Source organism: Eremothecium gossypii, chromosome VI (genome assembly GCF_000091025.4).
Source record: "Eremothecium gossypii ATCC 10895 chromosome VI, complete sequence".
NCBI classification, from domain to species: Eukaryota; Fungi; Ascomycota; class Saccharomycetes; order Saccharomycetales; family Saccharomycetaceae; genus Eremothecium; species Eremothecium gossypii.
In genome coordinates this window covers 1,789,483-1,811,294 of record NC_005787.5, presented here as the reverse complement: position 1 = coordinate 1,811,294, position 21,812 = coordinate 1,789,483, and the positions used below count along the sequence as shown (strand labels likewise).

At 48.4% G+C, this 21,812-nt stretch overlaps 14 protein-coding genes across 14 annotated transcripts; 6 read left to right on the top strand and 8 right to left on the bottom strand.

Moving 5' to 3' along the window:
- Positions 1 to 215: 215 nt before the first annotated feature.
- On the top strand, positions 216 to 1,541 carry AGOS_AFR746C (AFR746Cp; the record flags this gene model as incomplete). Its single annotated transcript, NM_212431.1, has 1 exon — positions 216 to 1,541. One exon carries the CDS (start codon positions 216 to 218, stop codon positions 1,539 to 1,541), a length of 1,326 nt encoding a protein of 441 aa, NP_986295.1.
- Positions 1,542 to 1,681: 140 nt separating this feature from the next.
- Positions 1,682 to 4,738, bottom strand: MRC1 (chromatin-modulating protein MRC1; the record flags this gene model as incomplete). Its single annotated transcript, NM_212430.1, has 1 exon — positions 1,682 to 4,738. The coding sequence occupies one exon, from the start codon at positions 4,736 to 4,738 to the stop codon at positions 1,682 to 1,684; it is 3,057 nt and encodes a 1,018-aa protein (NP_986294.1).
- Positions 4,739 to 4,937: 199 nt separating this feature from the next.
- KRR1 (ribosome biosynthesis protein KRR1) lies at positions 4,938 to 5,969 on the bottom strand (the record flags this gene model as incomplete). Its single annotated transcript, NM_212429.2, has 1 exon — positions 4,938 to 5,969. One exon carries the CDS (start codon positions 5,967 to 5,969, stop codon positions 4,938 to 4,940), a length of 1,032 nt encoding a protein of 343 aa, NP_986293.2.
- A 336-nt stretch (positions 5,970 to 6,305) lies between these two features.
- On the top strand, positions 6,306 to 6,611 carry ADF1 (Adf1p; the record flags this gene model as incomplete). Its single annotated transcript, NM_212428.1, has 1 exon — positions 6,306 to 6,611. The coding sequence occupies one exon, from the start codon at positions 6,306 to 6,308 to the stop codon at positions 6,609 to 6,611; it is 306 nt and encodes a 101-aa protein (NP_986292.1).
- Positions 6,612 to 6,667: 56 nt separating this feature from the next.
- On the bottom strand, positions 6,668 to 6,916 carry MIC10 (Mic10p; the record flags this gene model as incomplete). The annotated part of the gene is made up of 1 exon (NM_212427.1): positions 6,668 to 6,916. One exon carries the CDS (start codon positions 6,914 to 6,916, stop codon positions 6,668 to 6,670), a length of 249 nt encoding a protein of 82 aa, NP_986291.1.
- A 732-nt stretch (positions 6,917 to 7,648) lies between these two features.
- Positions 7,649 to 8,251, bottom strand: AGOS_AFR742W (AFR742Wp; the record flags this gene model as incomplete). Its single annotated transcript, NM_212426.2, has 1 exon — positions 7,649 to 8,251. One exon carries the CDS (start codon positions 8,249 to 8,251, stop codon positions 7,649 to 7,651), a length of 603 nt encoding a protein of 200 aa, NP_986290.2.
- Positions 8,252 to 8,365: 114 nt separating this feature from the next.
- On the bottom strand, positions 8,366 to 9,589 carry AGOS_AFR741W (AFR741Wp; the record flags this gene model as incomplete). The annotated part of the gene is made up of 1 exon (NM_212425.1): positions 8,366 to 9,589. One exon carries the CDS (start codon positions 9,587 to 9,589, stop codon positions 8,366 to 8,368), a length of 1,224 nt encoding a protein of 407 aa, NP_986289.1.
- A 107-nt stretch (positions 9,590 to 9,696) lies between these two features.
- On the bottom strand, positions 9,697 to 10,209 carry AGOS_AFR740W (AFR740Wp; the record flags this gene model as incomplete). Its single annotated transcript, NM_212424.1, has 1 exon — positions 9,697 to 10,209. The coding sequence occupies one exon, from the start codon at positions 10,207 to 10,209 to the stop codon at positions 9,697 to 9,699; it is 513 nt and encodes a 170-aa protein (NP_986288.1).
- A 526-nt stretch (positions 10,210 to 10,735) lies between these two features.
- On the top strand, positions 10,736 to 11,740 carry AGOS_AFR739C (AFR739Cp; the record flags this gene model as incomplete). The annotated part of the gene is made up of 1 exon (NM_212423.1): positions 10,736 to 11,740. One exon carries the CDS (start codon positions 10,736 to 10,738, stop codon positions 11,738 to 11,740), a length of 1,005 nt encoding a protein of 334 aa, NP_986287.1.
- A 443-nt stretch (positions 11,741 to 12,183) lies between these two features.
- AGOS_AFR738C (chloride channel protein) lies at positions 12,184 to 14,622 on the top strand (the record flags this gene model as incomplete). Its single annotated transcript, NM_212422.2, has 1 exon — positions 12,184 to 14,622. The coding sequence occupies one exon, from the start codon at positions 12,184 to 12,186 to the stop codon at positions 14,620 to 14,622; it is 2,439 nt and encodes an 812-aa protein (NP_986286.2).
- Position 14,623: 1 nt separating this feature from the next.
- Positions 14,624 to 15,997, bottom strand: AGOS_AFR737W (AFR737Wp; the record flags this gene model as incomplete). Its single annotated transcript, NM_212421.1, has 1 exon — positions 14,624 to 15,997. The coding sequence occupies one exon, from the start codon at positions 15,995 to 15,997 to the stop codon at positions 14,624 to 14,626; it is 1,374 nt and encodes a 457-aa protein (NP_986285.1).
- A 301-nt stretch (positions 15,998 to 16,298) lies between these two features.
- On the top strand, positions 16,299 to 17,267 carry KAR4 (Kar4p; the record flags this gene model as incomplete). Its single annotated transcript, NM_212420.1, has 1 exon — positions 16,299 to 17,267. The coding sequence occupies one exon, from the start codon at positions 16,299 to 16,301 to the stop codon at positions 17,265 to 17,267; it is 969 nt and encodes a 322-aa protein (NP_986284.1).
- A 123-nt stretch (positions 17,268 to 17,390) lies between these two features.
- On the bottom strand, positions 17,391 to 18,905 carry AGOS_AFR735W (AFR735Wp; the record flags this gene model as incomplete). Its single annotated transcript, NM_212419.1, has 1 exon — positions 17,391 to 18,905. The coding sequence occupies one exon, from the start codon at positions 18,903 to 18,905 to the stop codon at positions 17,391 to 17,393; it is 1,515 nt and encodes a 504-aa protein (NP_986283.1).
- A 413-nt stretch (positions 18,906 to 19,318) lies between these two features.
- On the top strand, positions 19,319 to 21,811 carry SPB1 (27S pre-rRNA (guanosine2922-2'-O)-methyltransferase; the record flags this gene model as incomplete). Its single annotated transcript, NM_212418.2, has 1 exon — positions 19,319 to 21,811. The coding sequence occupies one exon, from the start codon at positions 19,319 to 19,321 to the stop codon at positions 21,809 to 21,811; it is 2,493 nt and encodes an 830-aa protein (NP_986282.2).
- Between the last annotated feature and the right edge of the window lies 1 nt (position 21,812).

The window sequence follows — 21,812 nt, the reverse complement described above, 5'->3', positions numbered from 1 at the left end:
TGCCATGCACTATCGATATGCCGAATTTTTTCCGCTAGAGCATAACTGAAGAGTGCACAGAACTGCATCAGTTTTCCCTGCTTTATAAATTTGAATCCTTTTGCGGTAATAGTCAACAGTCAACACATGGACTCTAGGTTATTAGCCAAGAACAAGAGTTTTCTTTGCACTATACCTGATTAAGCGACTACGGTGGTAGGGCTTTTAGCTGTGCTATGGATGAGTTGCAGCGAACGGTGCTTGCACTACAGACCAGGTCTGACGAGCTGGTGCTGCAGTTGCGCTCCAGCGTGGTCGAGTGCGAACGCGTGGGTCGGGCAGAAATCTGCGGCTGCGCAGTTCGAGCAGCACTTGCAGAAGGTATCTGCGACGGAGCAATGTGTGAAGCTCGTCGTTGGGAATTCTACGCGTTGCTCATGCAACTGACGTCACTGCGGGTGCGGGTAGAACACATTAGCGGGACAGTAAGGGGTATGCTCCGTAGGGGAGAATGGAATTTACAGGCTGTCAGAAAACAATTTGAGATGCTAGATGCCTTATCTGACGAACTTGATGGTCTTGTGATGGGCAGTACTCCCTGCAGTGGACTCGAGCCGCAAGGACACCAATTGGAATATTTGGAACTCAAACAGTTGGAGTTATTGCGGCTTTCGGCTTTCAGTAGCCGTTCAGAGTTAGTGTCGAACAGAGGGGACCACCAGGCGGTACTTCGCGGAGAGACCGATCGTGCACGTGGTACACGAATCCGTGAAATCGCAGGAGACGGCAGAAAGTTGCAGAATAGTCGAGCTCCGGAACTCGTACCTGGAAGAGTCATCCCGTCCAATACTTCATATGATTCATCTAGTTTATTCCGCCGAAGTTTAGACGGTCATCTCAGTGAGCTGTTTGATATTAGCTATCATTCAGATGAGGAAACCGTGGTGTCAATAAACCAACAGCATTTGGGGGATCTCTCTTCTGTAATAAGTCCTAAGGAGCGAAATACAACCTATCCAAAAACACAGGATCTTTCAATTGGGGGGCAGAATTTCCCGCCTTTCAGGGACCAGTATCCAATAACTACTAGTTCCGCCGCTACATCCAACTCTACTGCAGCTGTGACATACTGTAGTGTGCAGTCGTCCTTCGGCGAAAATTCGAGGTTGGATAAACTCAGCGTTACGCATGGATTTTTGAAATCACTTGCTGGTCACGCCATGGATGATAGGCAGAAAGGTAGCGCTAGATTCATGAATGGCCAGTTTATACCCAATATTTCCCACTTCTTTAGGCGGTGGAAGATTTTTAGTCACCAATCCATGAATGTATCAGAACCTTGTACTACCCAGCCATTTGCTTCTGTCGACAAGTCGGACATTAGAAGTTTGCACAATCAAGATATGGCATCACAGGACTCTACTCGTAAGTTTTCCACTGTGACTGAAGATAGTTTTTGCTCAGAAGATGCATATTCAGGTCCGTCGATTAAAGTAACTATGACTCCGGTGCTATATGAATATTTGAAAGAAGCCTTAGAGACGGAACTGCGTTTCAATTAAAAACTTTCGCTGTAAACATATTTACCTCTCTCCAGCTTATGATATTTACTTCTATCTAATAATGTATTTTAATATATATTCAAAGAATACTTTGTATTACATTAATCAAGGTCAATCGTCCAAGAATGGAGCCGAGAATCCTAAGTATCAAAACTGCGGTTATTTCCCTCCGAAAACAACTGAGAGCGAGCTCGTTTTGATGAATTAAGCTTTGGTTCTGAATCTTTATAATCATTTTTTGGTGGAATCAGCCTACGCTTTCTCCCAATAAAAGTAATCGCGGCTTTTGAACCGCCAATTGTCTTATTCGCCTTTAAGATTCGCACTGCCTTGGTGCCACTTTTAAACTTATCGTCGACGTTAGTTCCATTATTAAAACTTTTTGCCGCAGAGCGAAATCTATCTAAAGAAAAGCCGTAATCACCTTCATCTCCACTGCTGAGTTCAGCCATCTGAGCAGGAAGTTCTAGACTTCCTTTCAAATGTTTAATGTTACTATTTTGCTTCAATGTATGAAGGTCTTGAATTTCTTCACGTTCAACTGTGCTGGATGAAATAGATTTAGTTTCTGCAGGGATTTCTGAGTCGCCACTCTTGCTCGACAAGAATGACAGGGTTTCCTTTACAAATTGTTCTGATATGACAATTTTCCGACCTGCAGCAGATGGATCTGTTTTTTCATCTATATTGGCATCAAATGTATTTCCAAATGATGCTTCAGTAACATCGTCCACCATCGTCTGAAAAAAGGCGTATGACTTGGGGTTAGATACGAGCTTGCTAGTATCACCATTTTCCAATATCTTTTGTTTCAAAAGTTCTCGTCTTTTCTGTCTAAACTGTTGTAACTCTTGGTCTTCATTTTCACTCATTTCCAGATCAAGTGCACCCTTTCCTCTTCGACGAAACCCGCCTGTGCTTATATCATGCAATATCTTATTAACTATATTTTCATCATGCTGTCTCTCATTTTTTGCCAGTATCGCACGCAGATGATCAGCGTTTGAAGAATGTACACTGTAGTCATCTATCATCTTCTCAACCTCAGAGTCATAATCCTCGGAAAGCTCATTATCACTTCCTCCAATACCATGCCATTCATCTTCCGATTCCTCGGCTTCCATCTCGAGCATTTTAGTGATGCCTTTTTTCTTCATTTCTCTACGGCGAAGCTTGTTCCTCTCTGCTCGTTTGCGATTTCGGGCAAGAAGATCCGAAAGAATCTTGCGCCTTGTTTCTTGGTCCAATTCATCCTCAGACACTTTAGTGCTCGATGACTCGCTTTTCGAAAGGCCCTGCTGAAGATTAGTATTGAGGGAATGGCCATCTGGGGATTCATGATCTAGTTCAGCCCTCCCATCAGTCAGGCCTTTAGGCGTTGAAGTTGTTGTTTTAACAGGTGACAAGTCGTCATATTTCTTTATTCTCGAAGTGAGGTAACTCCCGCGAGCTTCAGGTCCAGTATCCTGTGGCTTTATATTATTACCATACACACCCAAATGAATTGCTTGGCGGTTTTCCGTGGTTTCTGTGCCTTCATCATCACTTTGAACTAATATGCGGCGACTTCTTCGTTTGGTAACGACACTGTGATCAGATTCTTCTCCCATATCACTGTCGATTTCGCTAGATAACCCTGAGTCTTCATCTTCTGTAGATGATGCTCCGGGATCTGCAATACTCCCAGCATCACTTTCAGGCACGTCTTCATCGGAACTCGCATCATCCGATGAGATAGTTAACTCCACATTTTCGTTTTCTAAGCGCTCGCGTTCTATCTTCTTTTCACGTATACGGATTCTTCTATTGCGTTCAAGTTCTTGTTCGAGCAAATTTCCAAGTTGTTCACGTTCTTGTTCTAAATTCTGCATATTAATTCCTCGGCGTTCAATGGCATTTCTTCGTTGCTCTAAAAGCTGTTCTCTGTTGGCTTTTCTGAGCTTAGCAAATAGTTCGTTTGATTTAGATGACTTTGTCTCATCTATTTTCTGTGGTGTTATAAACTTTGAATTCCTAGCTTTAATAGCCAAAACGGCTGCCTTCGATACAGCAGATGATAGATTCACGTCTGTGTCATCCTCCGAACTTTCATCCAATATTATTTGCCTGGCCTCTTGGTATGACTTTGAAGTTATGGAAAGAGACTGAAGGGCGGGATATAGAACCTGGGTATCTTGGCCCTCTCCAGTAGCTGGTTGCGATGATTGTGGACCAGTTTCTGTGTGTTCCCTATCATTGTAAGATACCTGTCTGTCTGAACCATCCAATCCTCCATGAATTTCCGTCTCAGAATCATCATCAAACGAATCCAAAAAATTATCCTTCGTGAAAACCAGCTTCTGCTTAGGTATATAAGGTGCCTCCTTCGCTTGAGTCATCATGGGCAGCTCTTTCTGGGTCTTGGTAGCTATCTCCTCCTCAATCTGATGTATAAACAGCTTTTCGTGCCTTGCCGTGGCAAGTGTTTGAGCATCCGGTATGGTCGCTTGAAAGTCATCGGCAAGTGCACAATCAAGAGTTTGAGTATCCCAACATTGTGCATCCGCCGTGCCCATGGAATCTTGTTGAGTAGCTACTACCTCATCATCCACTCTGGTGGGCCCGTAATTTGTTCCGGAAACAATTACTTGAGTCTGCGAGAGCGATATACGCCCGTCCACTGCAACCCCAGTTTCCAGCTCGTCTTGGAGCTCTGTATGGGTGTCAACGGCCTGTAGGGCTGGTGATTCAGGCGGTAGTTTCTGCGTAGGCTGCAACTGCATCGCCATTTCGTCGTCAACTTGCGTACTAGGACTAAAGATCCCGCCATCTGATAGTTTTAGTGGAATCTTTATTCTGCTAAAGGGCTCCTCTGGTGCAGTACCCACGTTAACTTCGATCTGCTCGGGCTTGCCGTCTGCCTGGGTGGGCAAACAGTCATCTTCTGCGTCGCCAACATCAAAGCTTACTTCCAAATTCTCTCCATCGTACACGTCATCTGTGAGTCCAGATTCGGGCTCAAGGGCATCGCTGCTCGGAGCATGTCCATCTTCAACATTTAAGCGAGTCCGCACGCGGTCGAGTAGTGATGACCGGAATACAGCAGCTGGTTTGTTCGATGACGGTTCATCCTTTGACTGCTCAGCAATACCCAATCGCACCTTCTTGTAAGTGGTCTTTTTCCGAGCGCTAACGCAAAGCCCATCCAGAAGTTCCATTGTATGGTACCGTGTATTACGTTCATTTGGTGAAAAGATAGCGAGAGTAACGCGTTCCGTTTTTATCGATCTGGTCGCGAAAGTAACTTCCGCCACAGTTATAAGGTAGGACGCTAAAAAATCTGAAAAAAACTAAATTCGTAGGTGCTAGATAGCTCATACTATACATTTATATGACTTGGTAACCATTAAAGGCCGTTTAATGCTTTGACTTACTTTTCTTTTTCTTAGGATGTGTCGTTTCATCCTCAGTATCCTTCTTTCTCTTTGCGTCCTTCTTCTTCTCCTTCTTTTCCTCAGGACTGTATTCCGGTTCTGCAGGAGCAATGTAGTCCTTTGCCCGCTCTTTCTCCTTCTCAGACTGCTTCTCCGCTTGCTGAGCGCGGCGCGCCTCGAGCTTCTTCGCTTCCTTTTCCTTCTTGCTCAAGAAGTACTCACCCGTTTCAATTTCCAAATCAACCTTCCGAGGTAGCTGGGCAGGTGGGAAAGGTGTGTAGACCTTCTTCTCCTTGATCTTCTTTGGCTTCTTCCGGGCGACATTACGCTTCTTAAACATAGGCAAGAATCGAGACCAGTCCTCTTCTGCCAGCTCCGGCCGCTTAGCCAGTTCGCGCTTGATCATCAGCTCTTTAATATGGTAGATTGGGTGGATGTTGCGCATACAATCTTCTACCACACGCCGGACCTCCTTCAAACCCTTATAGGGCCCCATGGCACTGACTGTATTACCCTGGACTAGAATGTAGCATTTAGTGAGCAACTCCAGCGCCTTAAGGGTGTTACCATTAGGGCCGACAAGACGCTGCCGCCGCTTAACAAAGCGCTCCTTGCTGGCAACTATGTTTCCAATCTTGATGACATCGCACGCGATATCATCCTGGAGAATCTTGATCGCCTGAGGAAGCGGGACTGACCGCGCCAGCAGTTTAATCAGGTCGCGCGCCTTCAGGATGATCGCAGGATCGTAGGTCTTGCGCGTCGTCTTGACAGACATCGAACCTTCGACTAGGTTCAGCTCGCACGCAATATGATGCTTTTCTAGGGCACGTGTAACTTCCTTCCATATTGATTTCAGGTACGTCTCTCTATACTTCGGAAAAAGTGTCATAAAGCTGGACTCCTCTGCAAATGGCAGACCGGACGCGTTGTCCTCCGGATTGAACTCCTCGATTGCCCACTTGTCGACATCGGGGGTATCCCACGGCTTATCCTTGTTGTGAGTCGAAACCATCGTGATCTTGCGAAGAGCTAACGCTATGTCATCACGAGCCGATGAGTATCGAAATGCATTAAAGCAGAAAATTTTCACCAGAAAAAGGAATTAATCACGTGATCGGCCACCAGTGCACTGCCATTCCAGAGAAGAAGATGCATCGCTCTCGCATCGCGTGCACAAAGCCACCAATCCTTTTATTCGTCACCGAGAGTTACTTGAACCGTCAGGCCACCACGCAGAAGTGATCGTTGCCCATCACGTTTTCTTTTTCTGGTACAAGCGGGTTAGCGCAGTTGAGAGAACTGACGGACTACTTCGAATAGCGGCCCCATTACCGACTAATCGACCGCGATGGCCGCATTTCAGCATCGGGCAAAGCGATCTAAAAATGGCGCCTCAGCGAAGCAAGGCAAGATATCCAAGGCCGATAAAAAGCGCGCCAAACTGCAAGTCGAGAAGCTCGATAAGCGCGGCGTGCTGCTGGCTGAACTCACCGCCGCTGCCCCGGCAGCTAAGACCGGCGTGCTGCAAGCGGCAAGTCTAGCACAGGATCAGCGTAGCGACGCACAAGCGCAGCAGCAACGCGCGCAGGAACGCAGTAATGTCGATAAAAAAGTGGTTCAGCAACTCGAGGCAATAGCCGGGTTTTCGTTGTAACGTCGCGGCGGACCGCTCCAATATATACGCTAAATACATAGTTAAGCTTCTCCACCTCATGCACGGACCGCGCGGAGCCCGGCGTGTGAGCGGAAAATTGCATCACCCTCCGCGTATCCGCGGCCCAGCCCGAAGCCCACGCCTAGCCACACTGGGAAAGCCCGTCTCTTGAAGAACAGCACAGAAGCGAAGACGCCCGCGCCGAACCCTAGCCCGGTCTTGACCACCAGGTTCGACAGAACAACGTCCCACTTGTCGTTTAAAATCGATCTAGATGGTGCACTAACTTCCAATTGTCCTGACATCTGCTTATGGAGAACCTACAGGCCTTGTGGTTACGGAGAGCAGCTAGCTCCCAAGTATTGCGTTTTCAAGCTTAACGTTCGAATTTCAGGGTACAAACGGTTCCGGCCGGGTAATGATTTATAAATGCGCTCATCCACATTCCGTACCTCAGAAGCAGACTCTTCTAGAGGGTGGAATGCAGCTCACCGTTATGCCATGCTGCTGCGAATTATAGGCTGTATTAAGCCGCTGTTCAGCACGTGTTTTGCCCGGGCGGCCTCCTTAAGAAGCTAAGTGAAGCTTGGAAATGGGCTAGGCTGCAGGGTCTCTCTTATAGAGACGGGATAAGGGACCGGCCGAAGCGTCATCAATGCGTTCCTGGCCCCTACCAGTGCTATCTCATTATAAAGTTGGCAATTCTATTCGCTTTTGCTACATGCTGAAATAGTCGTCTTTTAGATTGGGTATTTGTGGACCAACGTTCTGGCGCTGACACGAAGCACTTAGGCAACAAAAACGCCTTGCATCTATATACATGGCAGTATACCTCTGCCGATTCTAGTCGCGTTGAACTGTAGTACACCGATAAATACCCTTTGCTTGTCTACACTGATGCCCATATATGTGCCTTTTAGGGACTATCAGCATTCTGAGGAGTTTTAGCTGCACAGCAGCTACACTCCCATCAGTATACGTATTCCAAAAGAATATGTCTATTCATATTTACAACTGTTTACCGCAGCTGGGCGATATTAATGCACGATGGAGGACGAATACCGCGAAAGATTCATGGCTGCAAATATACTTGACAACGTCTGCAACAGCACACGGTATTTGCGACTCATATCCAGCTTCCGAAGTTCAATGATAATAAGCACCATATACAGAACATTGTCAACCAAATCAACAATTACACCTCTGATCCTGTCGTTGAGTTTCGCCATACTTTCCTCGAATTTAGTGCGAATAGTCTTGGTGAACCTTTCGGAGTGCATCGGAATGACCGCCGCCTCTGATTCCACAGACAAGGCGTGGCGAACCTGTATGAGCTTCAGCAAATCCCGGAGTGATTTACGGGCCAGTAGGAGAAGGCTTGCTAGTCTTATCTTCGAGTCCAGTTTATTCCGCATAACCCTCCTGTATATAAAGTTGTTGTCTCCAATAAGACCTACCATTCGCAGTAGGTATAGTCCGTCAAATATCGCTGTGATGGACTGCAGTCCGGCAATTAAGTGTTCTTCTAGAGAGGCTGGGTTCTGGCCACCTGACTCTTCGCCCTCCCTATTCATTTCCTCAACCGTTCGAATAACATTACTGGACCGTAAAAGTGAGATAGCAAGGTGTTGTGAGTCCATATTCGTCAGAAGCAAGGTCGGATGCTCGTTGCAATGGGATTATCCGTTGGAGGCTTTAATATACAGAGTGATAAATTACGTTGGAATATGAAAGTATGGCAACGTATACAACGATCATGACTTACGAAAATTTAGCGCCTCGAAGTCATCATCTGCTAACCAAACGTTGCCCTCGGACTCGATATCGGTGACTGGTGGAGATGCGTCAACGCAAGCGTACTTGATACCCTTACAGAAGCTTTCGACGCTTTTATCGTTTCCTGAGCTATATCCGCGTGAGCATATCCATATGTAGTGCCCGCGTTTGGACGGGGTCTTGTACGTTCGGCGCAAATCCATGGGGTAGCCGCATTCTGGGCACAGTGCATCACGAGGAAAATCCACCTTGTAGTGGCGAAAGGTCAGACTCACGCGGACTGATCCGGAGATAGGATGCAACTCGGCTGCTGACACCTTTTTGCGCTTACCGAGAGGTGGGACACAATGCTTAAATTCTTCTTGGCACCCTGCATGCATAATCAGCACCGAGTTATGGGCGAGTGGGATAGAATAAATCTGCGAGTCCGCAGGGTAAACGCGCCGGAGCCGGAACTCACGCTCGAAGCCCAACGTAAGGGAAGCGACAATTGCATGGGGCCCGATATACGTCAAGCGGTCCGAGTGCCACTGCAGGTCGCTGTCCTTCTCGTAAATATTTGCGACAGCTACCGGGCAGCGCCAGCTGCCAGCTGGTACCTGAAAGGGCAGCTTTGCGCGTTTTGCTAGTTCTGCATTGACCAGATGCTCGACAATACGCTGCGCTTCACAAAGATCCGCATTGTACGAGGTCAGGGTGCTTATGCGTCCGTTATAGAAGACGCGCCCTGCGTCCGCGGGATCCAGGTTCCCGTAAAGCAGCGTCCGGCAATTTGTCACACACCGGCTACCAAAAAGGTAGAACTCATTAGGCTTCGCCCGCTCATCTGTCATTACCACTTCTAGGAGCCTCTCGGCTAGTGCCGCCGGGAGCACATTGGTGTGATACGTACAATAACGCAATGCACCCTCGATGTCGCGCTTTCCATGAAGCACAATGGGCCGCCCGCCCAGCGCAGGCACTGGAGACTTCTTTAGCCCAAAGTACCGGCTTAGTGACTGTTGTGTTTGTAGACGCGGCTTCTTCAGCGGCCTTGCGTCCTTCTCATCTGCTGGATCTATGCCATTTCGGAGTAAGGCAGCGGCCTCTTCCAGATTGCCTCCACAGCACACTAACACATCCAATAGTGCCTCTGTGTCAGCCGAGGGAATGATGGCTTTCAGCTTTGCCAGTTTCTCATCGGTTGTTTCGCTCTTTTCCATGCGAATACTCCCGCCCCCGAAGTAAATCTTGCTACTAGTAACACTGTCGAAAATGCGTGCTGTCTCAAAAAACCGGCGTATTAGCGGCCTTGTCTTGCTCCTCGTATTTAACCTAAAAGTTTACGCAAGAAAAAGGAAACTCTTCCCTCTTCAACTCTACCCACAGAGGACAGTCCGCAAAATCGCCAGTGCAAATGAAAGGCGGACGAGATGCGGCCAGAGCCTGGCGGGCAGTTAGATGCGTTTGAGCATCGCATGTATGCGATTCGGGAAGATAGTGGGCGCGCGGGCGCCCATTTAGCAACCCCATGTGCTGCGGGAAGAGGCGCACGATGTGCGCACTGTGTGCGCTGGTCGCCGTCCAATCTGATCCCCGGGCCACAGGTGACGAGCATAGCCCTGAGATCGGGCACAGAGAACCGCAGGCGGTGTTCTTTGGCATTCGTGCAAAGTCCTGAGATCATCATCACTGTCCGGAAAGAACGTTTGTGCGCCAGGAGAGCCGGACGGTCACGTGCCAAGAGGCCAAGTTTCGCGAAAGAAATCTTTTGCGTCGAGCGAAAATGGTGGCCCGGCTTGTTTGGAGGCTTGTGGCTCGCTCTGAGCGTCTGCAGCCCCATCAATATTGGTCTCGTTGGATAGCCTGCTTCGTGGCGCGTTAGTAGATACCATATATAAACAGGGGAGCGTCCTTTGAGCGTGCGTATTCTGGCGTGGCCCTTTAGGTTTATAGCTGCTTTTGCCACCCGGACGTAGTTTTCCTAGGCGACGGGTGGTGTTACCCTCCTTCCAGAGTGCGTCTCAGCCAATGAGAGTGCAGGATTGCGTAATTTTTTTCAACTTTCAGATAAATTATGTTCGCTTTGTCCGACTCTCTCGCCTTTGCTCACCACTTTTTTCTCTTTCTCCTGAATTTCCTAGTTTTTTTTCTCTTTTTTTAACTAAACAATCCAAACACCACAGCAGTTTTGCCCGGAAACCATTTCTCATCACCTGACAGTAATTGACGAACACTCGAAAACCGGACAAGATATTACCTAATCTCTCGACAACTATTTTGACGCCTTAATTGTGCAGCTCAAAATCCAGAATATTCATACCGATCAGCCGCATAGCAGTTACCAGATCAAGCATAGTTTGCGCGGAATGGTTCTATCAGGCAAACGCACCCGTTCGGAATTGAAGGGGCCGTTTTCGGCGAAGAAGCGCCCGTGCATATTGAATGACCTGCAGTCGCCAACGCTGCCGCGGTCCACGTTCTTGCTCTCAAAGAGCAGGGCGTCATGCGAGACTCAGATGCGGCAGCGTGACACGCCGTCCAGCAGTGGGCATAGCGACCGTGAAGAGGCACCCGTGCATGACGTGATGAGGACCGACACTGAACGGGCTTCACGCTTAGGCCCGATACCGAAGCTAGATCCCAGATTGTTGGAGGCCGTGTCACAGTACTCCGACTCTGAATCTGTAAATACAAGAGGGCCCGGAAGCGGACGGTTTGCATCGCCTTCGCAGCTGGAGCGGCACGCAAGTCGCTTTAATCTCCGGCATTCCTCTCCTCGACACTCGTCTTTCTCTATCGCATGCTCTCGCCAACGACAGATACCGCGTGCTGATATTGCCGCCCGCGAGCGCTGTTTTGACTACATTTTGCAATCCATTGACGAAGTCTGGGGCCGCTACTGCAACACCACGTCCACTGCCGAGAACGAGGTGTACGATCGCCTAGGCACAAGTGTGTCCGGCGTTCCTGCTATCATGAGCAGCCCTAATTGCTCCTTCTATCTGCCCATTCAGCCTACCGGCGTGGCTGCCCGCCCCCGTAGTGAGCCTTCCGATGATGAAAGCGACTCTGGCTACAAATCCGAGATTACAAACCCCACAGAGTACGAAACTGATTGCGACTACCGCAAGGTCTCGAAGTTGCCCCAGTCCATGAAGCTCCAGTCATTGAAGGATCGCTTGGTCAGGGCTAAAAATGATCTTGAGGGTAGCTACGACTCCAGCCACTGGAGTGACTGCATGTACTTCTGGCGGCGCTGGGATATGATTAAGTACTCCGCAGTAGAGATGATGGAGGAGGACGACGACGATGACGTGATCGAATCTGTGATTGACGAACTCGAGGAGGGTCGTTGCTACAATGATGCATAGTGGTTATTGATTTTCGGTTGTTTTATTTCCACTCTGTTTTTTACTTCAATTCAAGGGACATTATCAACACATTATTTGAAATCAGGGATTTTTCATTAATTATAGGGGATCGGTGTTTTAATTTTTTGTATCCAGGAGCAAGAGATGTGCCCGGTATGCTTTCATTTTGACCCTTGCGGCGGGTACTGCACAATCTAGTACGCGAAAATCAAACTATATGTATATATATCTCTGTATGTATATCTTAAAAAGCATTATACTGACGCATGAACCGGACTTGGCGAATAGGCAAGCGTATTGTTCTAGGCACTATTAGTTTCCGCAGATCCTAACCTGCGTCGCGTATCTTATTTGTCAAATAAATATATGCCATAAACAAGGATATGGCTATATGATATAAGTACATGTAAGAAAGCACGGCACCCCTGACTGTGCGTGTCATCATGACGCTCGCCAAGCAAGGAAGGATGAAAAACTTCGGCCATGGCGTGGGGTACCAATCTTTCGAACAAACAGTGCATTGCAGATTGCATACACCTCTGGAGGTCATGAAACCAACAAAGAATTTTTACAACGATTTCACATCGGTAGACTGGGTACAGGACTATCTTCGAAACATCCGATATAAGCAGCGATTGAGAAGTCTACCTGGACTGAAGGGATATGTCCTCCGAGTTTCGGACGGTGTTAAAGATTGGTTGTTGATCGTCACGGTGGCGCTGGTGTCCTCAGCAATCGCGTACGCTATTGATGTTAGCGAGCAGCTCTTGGTGGACCTGAAGCGGGGTTATTGCGAGGGGAACGTAGTTTACAATGAGCAGCAGTGTTGCGTGGCCTTCGGATGCGAAAACTGGCGGCTATGGTCTGAGGTATTTAGTTGCAATGAGACGACGAGGCTGCGGGGAGACTTTGTCATCTATATTGTACTTAGCTTGCTGTTGGCGTTGCTGGCAGTTCTAATCACACTGACCACACGTAATGAAACACCAGAAGGATCACGTACAAGTGAAACAGCGCCGCGTGCCATATACTGTGCATATGGTAGCGGAGTACCCGAGGTGAAGACAATTCTGTCGGGGTTCACTATTAGGCGTTTCCTAGGTTCATACACGCTTTTAAGCAAGTCAACTGCACTTGTATTTGCAATTGCGTCTGGTCTCTCTCTTGGGAAGGAAGGTCCGTATGTTCATCTAGCAACTTGCGTGGGAAATATTTGTTCGCGGATGTTTAAGAAGTTCAAGAATGACGGTATCGAAAGGCGCGTAATACTTTCGGCTTCCGCTGCAGTGGGGGTAACGCTGGCGTTTGGCTCACCTCTTGGGGGGGTTTTGTTTTCCTTTGAGGAGGTGAGCTATTATCTTCCAGGTAATCAGCTTTTCAAAACGTTCTTCGCAGCAATCACCAGTCACCTATTTCTTATAATTCTTAACCCATACGGCACAGGAAAGGCTGTTTTATTTGAGGTATCATACCAATCTAACTGGAGATATTTGGAGATTGTTCTATATGTGCTAATCGGTGCAGCAGGTGGTGTTTATGGTGCCTTATTCAACAAGTTCGTGAATTTCTGGGCTGATTGGTTCAGGAAAAAACACCATATGAAGGCCTATCCTATTAATGAGGTTCTTCTGGTTTCACTGGTAACCGCTTTGCTAACATTTTTCAACCCCTACACTAATATAGCTGTTCCGGAGTTGCTAGCGAATATAGCTGCTCCATGTTACTCCAAGGATGACTTTACTGGCGATCATGGTTTATGCCCGAAGGACATATCTATATTTCCTAAAGAGCTATATCCTCTCGTCTATGCGTTAGGTGTCAAAATTGTGCTGACCAGTTTGACCTTTGGGATTAAAGTCCCTGCTGGCATATATGTTCCTTCGATGGTGATCGGAGCCCTTTTTGGCAGGATTTTTGCGATGTATTTCCAGTACTATGCCTATCACTACCAACAATACTTCATATTCAACCGCATTTGTCCATCTCTTACGGAAGATGGGATATGCGTTGATCTAGGCATATATGCTATGATATCTGCAGGAGCTTTCATGGCGGGTGTTACAAGAATGAACATTACGCTTGTCACGATAATGTTTGAGCTCACTTCGTCTTACAACCACGTCGTACCAATATCTATTGCAGTTGCCGTATCGTTATTCGTTGCTAATATCATTGAGCCTAAGGCGCTGTACGAAATGCTCATCTTGAAGAACGATTTCCCTTATCTGAACAAATGCCGATCACATGATTTCAGCGAGGGCGAGTTCGGTCTACCTGAATTAATAACGCGACTGGATACTACAGGAACATCCCATCTAGCGAGAATCGATGTCAGCAAAGATAACTATGTGTCAGCAGAGTTGTTAAGAAATACTGCAAATTTTGTCCGCAGTGGCGACCTAATAGACGGTTCAATCCCAGTGATCAGACATGGCAAGCTGATTTCGATGCTTCCGATACCGGAATTGGATCTAGCTCTAGATGAGTTAGAGGTTTTTATCTCCTCGGCCCATATAAGAGACATTCACATTAAGGTTGCAGATATCGAAGATCGTACCTTCAGATTTGCTGATGATGATGGTCTAAACGTGACACCAGATATTCTAGCCCCCCAATACGACGAACAGCGGAGCGAAACTGAGTTGCCACTACTGATCAGTGCGGATGTGATAATTGGTACATTAAATGCGCTGTGTGACTTGAGACCAATTATTGATACTACACCGATTATGTTGGATATACGTTCCCCGCTTTCTCTCGTTGAATATGTGTTCATGAGGCTTGGAAATAGAACAATTGCCATAATTGATAACGGCGTCCTGGTTGGCATTCTTCACAAAAAGCACTTTATTGATAAGTGTAGGAACAGGAGGCTACTCTAGATTAGAGACACTTATAAGTTATGTACTCCATGACAGCACAAGCGCGTATGATACAGTACATTTCCGTGACAAAATCGGTACAGATCTTGTCATTCTTACCGGATGTGAGAAGCATCTCCATGAGACTTATCATTTTACCGTTAGGAACCCAAAGATCCGAAATACGACCGTGCACCTGCCTCGAGATATCAAGGAGAACAGAGTAGGCTTGGTATACTGCCTCGTCGTCTTTACTAGTGGCTAAAACGTCAAATAGTTCGCTTAGAATCGAGTCCTTGGCAAGATTCCAATCGTACCATTGAAGAGATTGGGACATGTCAAAAGGCATGCTGGGCACCTTTGGCATCGAATCGCTCTGAAAAAAGACCCGCTTCCACTGAGCAATGTTGTCCAAATCGATGTGCTCCGGCTTCTCGGAAGGTGCAAGAAAAAGGCTTGCTATAATAGATTCGTGCTTGAGCTTCACCATGGACCCAAGGAAAAAGAGAGCCTGAAGGCGCGTAGTATCATCCTTGGAGCCAAGGTCCTCCCGAACGATCTCCACCAATGAGCGCACCAAAGCATCGTCTGCAAATAGTATGGTTGCCAACCGCTTCTTCGGCGGGTTCACCGGGCCTGTTTGGGGTTCCGAAACTTTGCTATAGGGCCAGCGGAACTCGTTTGACACCGCCGCGCTGAAGAACCGCACAAGCAAGCTGTACGACATCTGCTTTCTCTCCTCGTCGTCAAGACACCGGTGCCGCGCAAGAATGTCCGCAAGACAGTGGTCCAATATAGCATTCTTTAGACACACAAGCGTATTTTCGCGTGAAACCAAGTTCGCAACGTCGCATAGCGTCTTGCAGCGAATCGTGAATAGGTTGATGCTACCCGACACCAGCGTGTCCACACTCGCGTAGTATTCCGTGCGGATCATTCCCACCAGCTCCGCAAAGAGCGTCGGCAACCACTGCCCCGTCGCGTCGCTCACGTTCCCCACCACCACGAGTGCGTCCAAGCACTTGTTCAAGACCTCTAGCTCGGGTATCATCCTTCTCATGTTCGCCGTCTCAAACCGAGCCTCGTGGCTCTCGAAACCCCGTCGGCAGAACTCCGCGAGCGGCACTGTCTGCCCGCCTGACGCGCGAAGCCACCCCTCTGTCAACTCCGGGAAGACCAAGATGTACTCCACTAGCCGCTCGAGAAACCCAATCGACTCCGGGTCGAGTGGAAACTGCACCGCCGCTAGAAACCCCGCCACTGACTCCGCGATCTCCCCTACCCACTCTGTCTCGCCCGCAAAGAGGTAGTATTTCGACACTATCGGCTTAATCTGCTGCTCTAATTCACTGAATCTCGCCGCGATGGCCTCCTCATAGTCGCTCGCTCGCTGCATTTACACGACACCATTGTTAGAATATGTTTCACCCTAACACGCTGCTGGCTGATGCAGCATGTAAAGTGTATCATGACCCCCGACTTACCGCCTCAGTTTTGCCTCCCGCGCTCATCTTGGAACTTGTTTTGCACTGGTCTCCTGAGCTGCCTGTGTGGCATAGAATGTTTGAGGCTGAAACGGCGACAAACATAATGTTATGATTCCTATATAACGCGGTAATATCACAAAGACGAGATCAAGTGGCAAGCCGAAGATCAGACACATATCCGTCGCAACAGAGTGTGTTAGTTATAGCAGGATGGGCGTGTACGAAGAGGTATATGGTCAGCGGGCGGTGTACGAGGACGTCAAGGTGCGCAAGCACGTGTCGTTCAAGCCTAGCAGCAGGTTCCACAGCAACAACTATGCGGATCATTACATACACACGGATTCATACCCGCAGGCTCATGTCAAGAACATCGAGAACACAGTGGAGGGCTACCCGAAGCTGCAGAAGCTGTTCCAGCTAAAGGAGAAGCAGGTGGCGAAGCACGCGACGACGCCGTACGGCTGCCGGGTGGACATCGATGACATGGTGCCGACGCTGAGCCGGTGGATCCAGCGGGACAAGCTGGTGTTCGATGTTGTGATGATCGGGTGTCTGAGCGACAACCAGTTCATCTACCCGCTGCTGACGCAGCTGCCGATCAACAAGCTGGTGTCGAAGCCGGGGTTTCTGTTCATCTGGGCCAGCGCCCAGAAGATCAACGAGCTGACGCGGCTGCTGAACAACGAGGGCTGGGCGAAGAAGTTTCGCCGCAGTGAGGAGTTTGTGTTTGTACCGGTGAACAAGGAGTCTCCGTTCTACCCTGGGCTGGACCAGGACGACGAGCCCCTGTTCGACAAGATGCAGTGGCACTGCTGGATGTGTATCACTGGGACGGTGCGGCGGTCGACGGATGGGCACCTGATCCACTGCAACGTAGACACGGATCTGGCGATCGAGACCGACGCGACGCAGAACGGCGCAGTGCCGTGCCACGTGTACAAGGTGGCGGAGAACTTCTCCACGGCCACACGAAGGTTGCATATCATTCCTGCCAGGACGGGGAGCGAAAACCCGGTGCGGTTGCGCCCTGGCTGGGTGATCATGAGCCCGGACGTGATTCTCGATAACTTCAATGCGAAGCGGTACCGCGACGATATCCGGCAATTAGGCTCCAATCTGCCCATGGACAACGGTATCGAGTCCTTGCGGCCTAAGAGCCCGGTGCAAAAGAAAAACTAAGGCATAATTTATTACATCAACGCCTTGCTATGGACAACTATATTTACGGTATCATTTATATAATCACCATTGCATATTGATCAAGGATTTAAATGTATAAAGCATTTATCGTAAGCGGAACGCTTACTTGAACCAGTTTTCCACGCCCTCCGCTATTGGACCTAGAATGCCCTTCTGCTTCGCGAAGTATTCGATACGGTGGTGAGCGTTAATATTTTTTCTTAGTACAATCTGGTAGCAGGTGGCAGAACCCTGTCTCGAGATAATGGTGGAGTAGCTCAAGAAGTACTCCCAAATGCGGAACCACCTGATCCCATACTTTTCCAAGACCTTGTCCTTGTTACCGATCCAGTTTCTGTACCATCTCCAGATGGTGGCAGAATAGTGAACACCGATATTGTCAACCGAAACAGTCTCAAACCCAGTCGCTTCCAACTTAGAGATCACAAAGTCCAGCGGCGTCGACGCGTCTGCACCGGGGAAGATGTACTTGTTCATGAAAAGACCCCAGATCAAGTCTTCATATTGCCATGGCTTCCGTAATCCGGCATATTGCAAGTAAAAAATACCCTCATCGTCTAGCATGTCGTATACTTGCTGCAAGAAAGCGCCAAACTTTCTGACACCAACGTGCTCAGCCATCTCCAAACAGACGATCTTGTTGTACCTGTTCCCGCCTTCAACCAACGGCGTGTCCCTGTAGTCGCAGCAGACAATCCGCGACTGCGTCTCAGGAACACCTTGCAGTTTCAATTTCCCATTTCCCCATGCAGTTTGGTTCTTGCCGAGAGTAATCCCAGTAACCTTGGCGCCATAAACCTTAGAAGCATAAGTGGCAAAGGTTCCCCAGCCACAACCAAGGTCGAGAACATGTTCCCCTGGGTGCAGGTTCAACTTTTCACAGACCACCTTCAGCTTGTTATCCTGTAATTGCTCCAAAGACTCCTCAACATCGGCGTCAGAGATCACGCCACTGGTGTAGACCATTCTAGGGCCCAGGAACCAAGCGTAAAAATCATCACCACGGTCGTAGTGCCCTCTCACCTGCTCTTCATCCTGCGATCTAGTGTGCATGATCATCTCGGGGATCATGCCCAGCAAGAAGAACCGGAACAAAGACAAAGTGAAGGAAAACTCGGCCCAATCGTGACGGTATTCCAGAATTTCCAATGCATCACCGTTGAAGGAAACCTTGTTCGCAAAATAGAGTTCATGGAACGTCTCCATAGGTATTTTTTTGCCGTGGTACTTCTTGGCCAGATCCTCGTCATGGAACGTCAAGTAGTGCTCAATTGGCTTACCTGGAAGCATACACTTCTCGTTTAGACGTGGGCTATACTTGGATGCAAGCGTCCAGTAAGACATCAAGGTAGGAAGAGCAAATACCGTCGTCCAGAACAAATAGGCAAAATTCCCTCCTCCAAGCTTGTAGTTCACGTAAAACGGAATGCCAAATACCAAACCCATCATCATCGTATTCGAAAAGTGCTTAGAGGAAGAGCCCTCGGCAGGCAATGGCGCATTGGCGATTGTGGGTGAATCGGTCGTCCGCACTCCGTACTTCGCCCCTGCAGAAGCTGGTGTTGGCGCCGGAGGCGTCTTGGTAAATTCAATGGAGTCAAACGGATACCCTACCATTGTCGCTATTTGGTATAGGCTTGAATAGCTCCTTTAGAAATGTAATCGCAAGTTTTTAGAAAGTGCACTAGAGTTGTGATCTAGTCGGTCGCGCTGCAGTTTAACCTGTATTGCGCGGTTTGTTGTATCGTCCTGCACGATGTGGCCGCACACGCCCAAAAAGAACTTTAACGCCGTGCTGGCAGCAAGGCTGCCAGGGTGCAACAGGCCCCTGCATGCATCCTCTTCGAAAGGCCTCAACTTGCTCATCGGTTGCAGCCAAACTTGTCTCTCACGTGATATAATTTCTTTTTCATGAAATTTTCACCATCTATATTCAGAAAATTTTCAAGCGATGAGATGAGCTGTGGGTATAGCGGAAGACTACAATCCACTGAAGGGCGCTCCAAGTTAGAGACTACGTTCGCGGCAGCATGGGTAGGACTCAAAAGAAAAATAGCAAGGGTCGTTTAGATCGGTACTACTACCTTGCTAAGGAGAAAGGGTACCGGGCGCGTTCTTCCTTTAAAATTATCCAGATTAATGAAAAATTTGGGCATTTCCTGGAGAAATCGAAGGTGGTGATCGATCTGTGTGCAGCGCCTGGTTCCTGGTGTCAAGTAGCTTCGAATCTATGTCCGGTGAACTCGCTGATCATCGGTGTGGATATTGTGCCTATGCAGCCGATGCCAAACGTGATCACGTTCCAGAGTGACATTACGACGGAAGACTGCCGCTCGAAGTTGCGGGGCTACATGAAGACGTGGAAGGCCGATACTGTGTTGCACGATGGTGCGCCCAACGTCGGTCTGAACTGGGTGCAGGATGCGTTCACGCAGTCGCACCTGACGCTGCAGGCGCTGAAGCTGGCGGTCGAGAATTTGGTTGTAGGCGGGACGTTTGTAACTAAGATTTTTCGCTCTAAAGACTATAACAAGTTGATGTGGGTGTTCCAGCAGCTATTTGATAAAGTGGAGGCGACCAAGCCACCTGCTTCGAGAAATGTTTCTGCGGAGATTTTCGTTGTTTGCAAAGGATTTAAGGCTCCCAAAAAGCTAGATCCGAGACTGCTAGACCCTAAAGAGGTGTTTGAAGAGCTACCAGATGGCCCACAGAACATGCAGGCCAAGGTCTACAACCCTGAGAAGAAGACCAGGAAGAGAGATGGTTATGAGGAGGGTGATTACCTGCTTTATCACACTGTACCAATAATGGATTTCGTGAAGGTGGAAGATCCTATCCAGATGCTGGGCACAACTAACAAATTTACACTTGACAAGGATGACCACGAGTGGAAGATTGTCAAAAAGCTGAAGCAAACGACCCCTGAATTCAAGGCTTGTATTGAAGATTTGAAAGTTCTTGGTAAGAAGGACTTTAAAATGCTACTCAGATGGAGAAAAGCTGCGCGGGAGCTGCTTGGACTGGATAAAGATGAAGAGCAGCCAGAGATTGAGACTGTTCCCTTGACAGAAGAAGAGCAGATCGAGAAAGAACTTCAAGAGATGCAGCAGAAGCAGAATTTGAAAAAGAAGCGCGAGAAGCGGAAGCAGAATGAAATAAAACAAAAAGAGATCACCAGAATGCAGATGCAGATGATAACCCCGACTGATCTAGGTATTGAAGCTGCATCTATCGGGAGAGATTCTTTGTTCAATCTGAAAACTGCAGAGAAAACTGGCATCTTGGATGACCTTGCGAGAGGTAAGAAGAGGATGGTTTTTACTCGGGATGAACTTGCGGAAGACAACGAGATACAGATAGATGAGAATGCTCCCCTGTCTGATCGTGACGATTTGGCTGATGCAGACGAATTAGAGTCGCAATTGGATGCCATGTACCATCAGTTCAAAGCTCGCCGCATTGAAAGAGACGCTCATTTCAAGGCAAAGGAGGCACGTGGTGGTGATGACGATGCCTGGAACGGTTTCGATGAAGTGGCAAGTGATGAAGAGCCTGAGGAATCCAAGAAGGACTATGTAGATGACGATGACAGCGATGTTTCTGATTCGGATTCCGATGAGGCGATTAACCAGCTGATAGCCAAGATCAAGGGAGAGACAGGAGACAAAAAACTGTCTGCAAAGGCGAGAGCGCTTTTCAATGACTCCATCTTTGATGGTGTCGAGGCGGATCTGCCCAGCGAAGAGCCACAGGCGCCTGCCTCGTCGGAACAGGGCTCCAAGAAGCGCAGACTTGAAGAAGTAAGCGAAGAATCATCGTCGGACGAGGAGGAGGCAGAGGAAGAGAGTGACAGCGACTTCGAGATTGTTCGCAACGAAAAAGATGAGAGCGATGATGACTACGACTCTGAAGACGAGGCAGAGCGCTCTCAGAAAGAAAAGCATGCGAGAGAGGTGGACATTGCTACAGTAGAGGCAATGACCCTTGCACACCAGCTCGCCCTTGGCCAGAGATCGAAGCATGACATTGTTGACGAAGGGTTTAACAGGTATTCGTTCAGAGACAGGGACAACCTTCCCGAGTGGTTCTTGGAAGATGAAAAGATGCATTCCAAGATCAACAAGCCAATCACCAAAGAGGCAGCTATGGCTATTAAGGAGAAGCTTAAGGCTCTGAATGCCAGACCAATCAAAAAGGTGGCAGAGGCCAAGGCCAGAAAGAAGATGCGTGCATTGAATCGTCTCGAGAAGCTCAAGAAGAAGGCTGGCCTGATCAACGACGACAGCGACAAGTCAGAGAAGGACAAGGCCGAAGAAATCGCTAAACTCATGAAGAAGGTCACCAAAAAAGCCAAACTCAAGCCCAAGGTCACCCTTGTGGTGGCCAAGGGCAAGAACAGGGGTCTCTCTGGAAGACCTAAGGGCATCAAGGGTAAATACAAGATGGTCGACGGCGTGATGAAGAACGAGCAGAGAGCATTGAAGCGGATCGCCAAGAAGCACCGCAAGAAGAGCAAGCATTGAA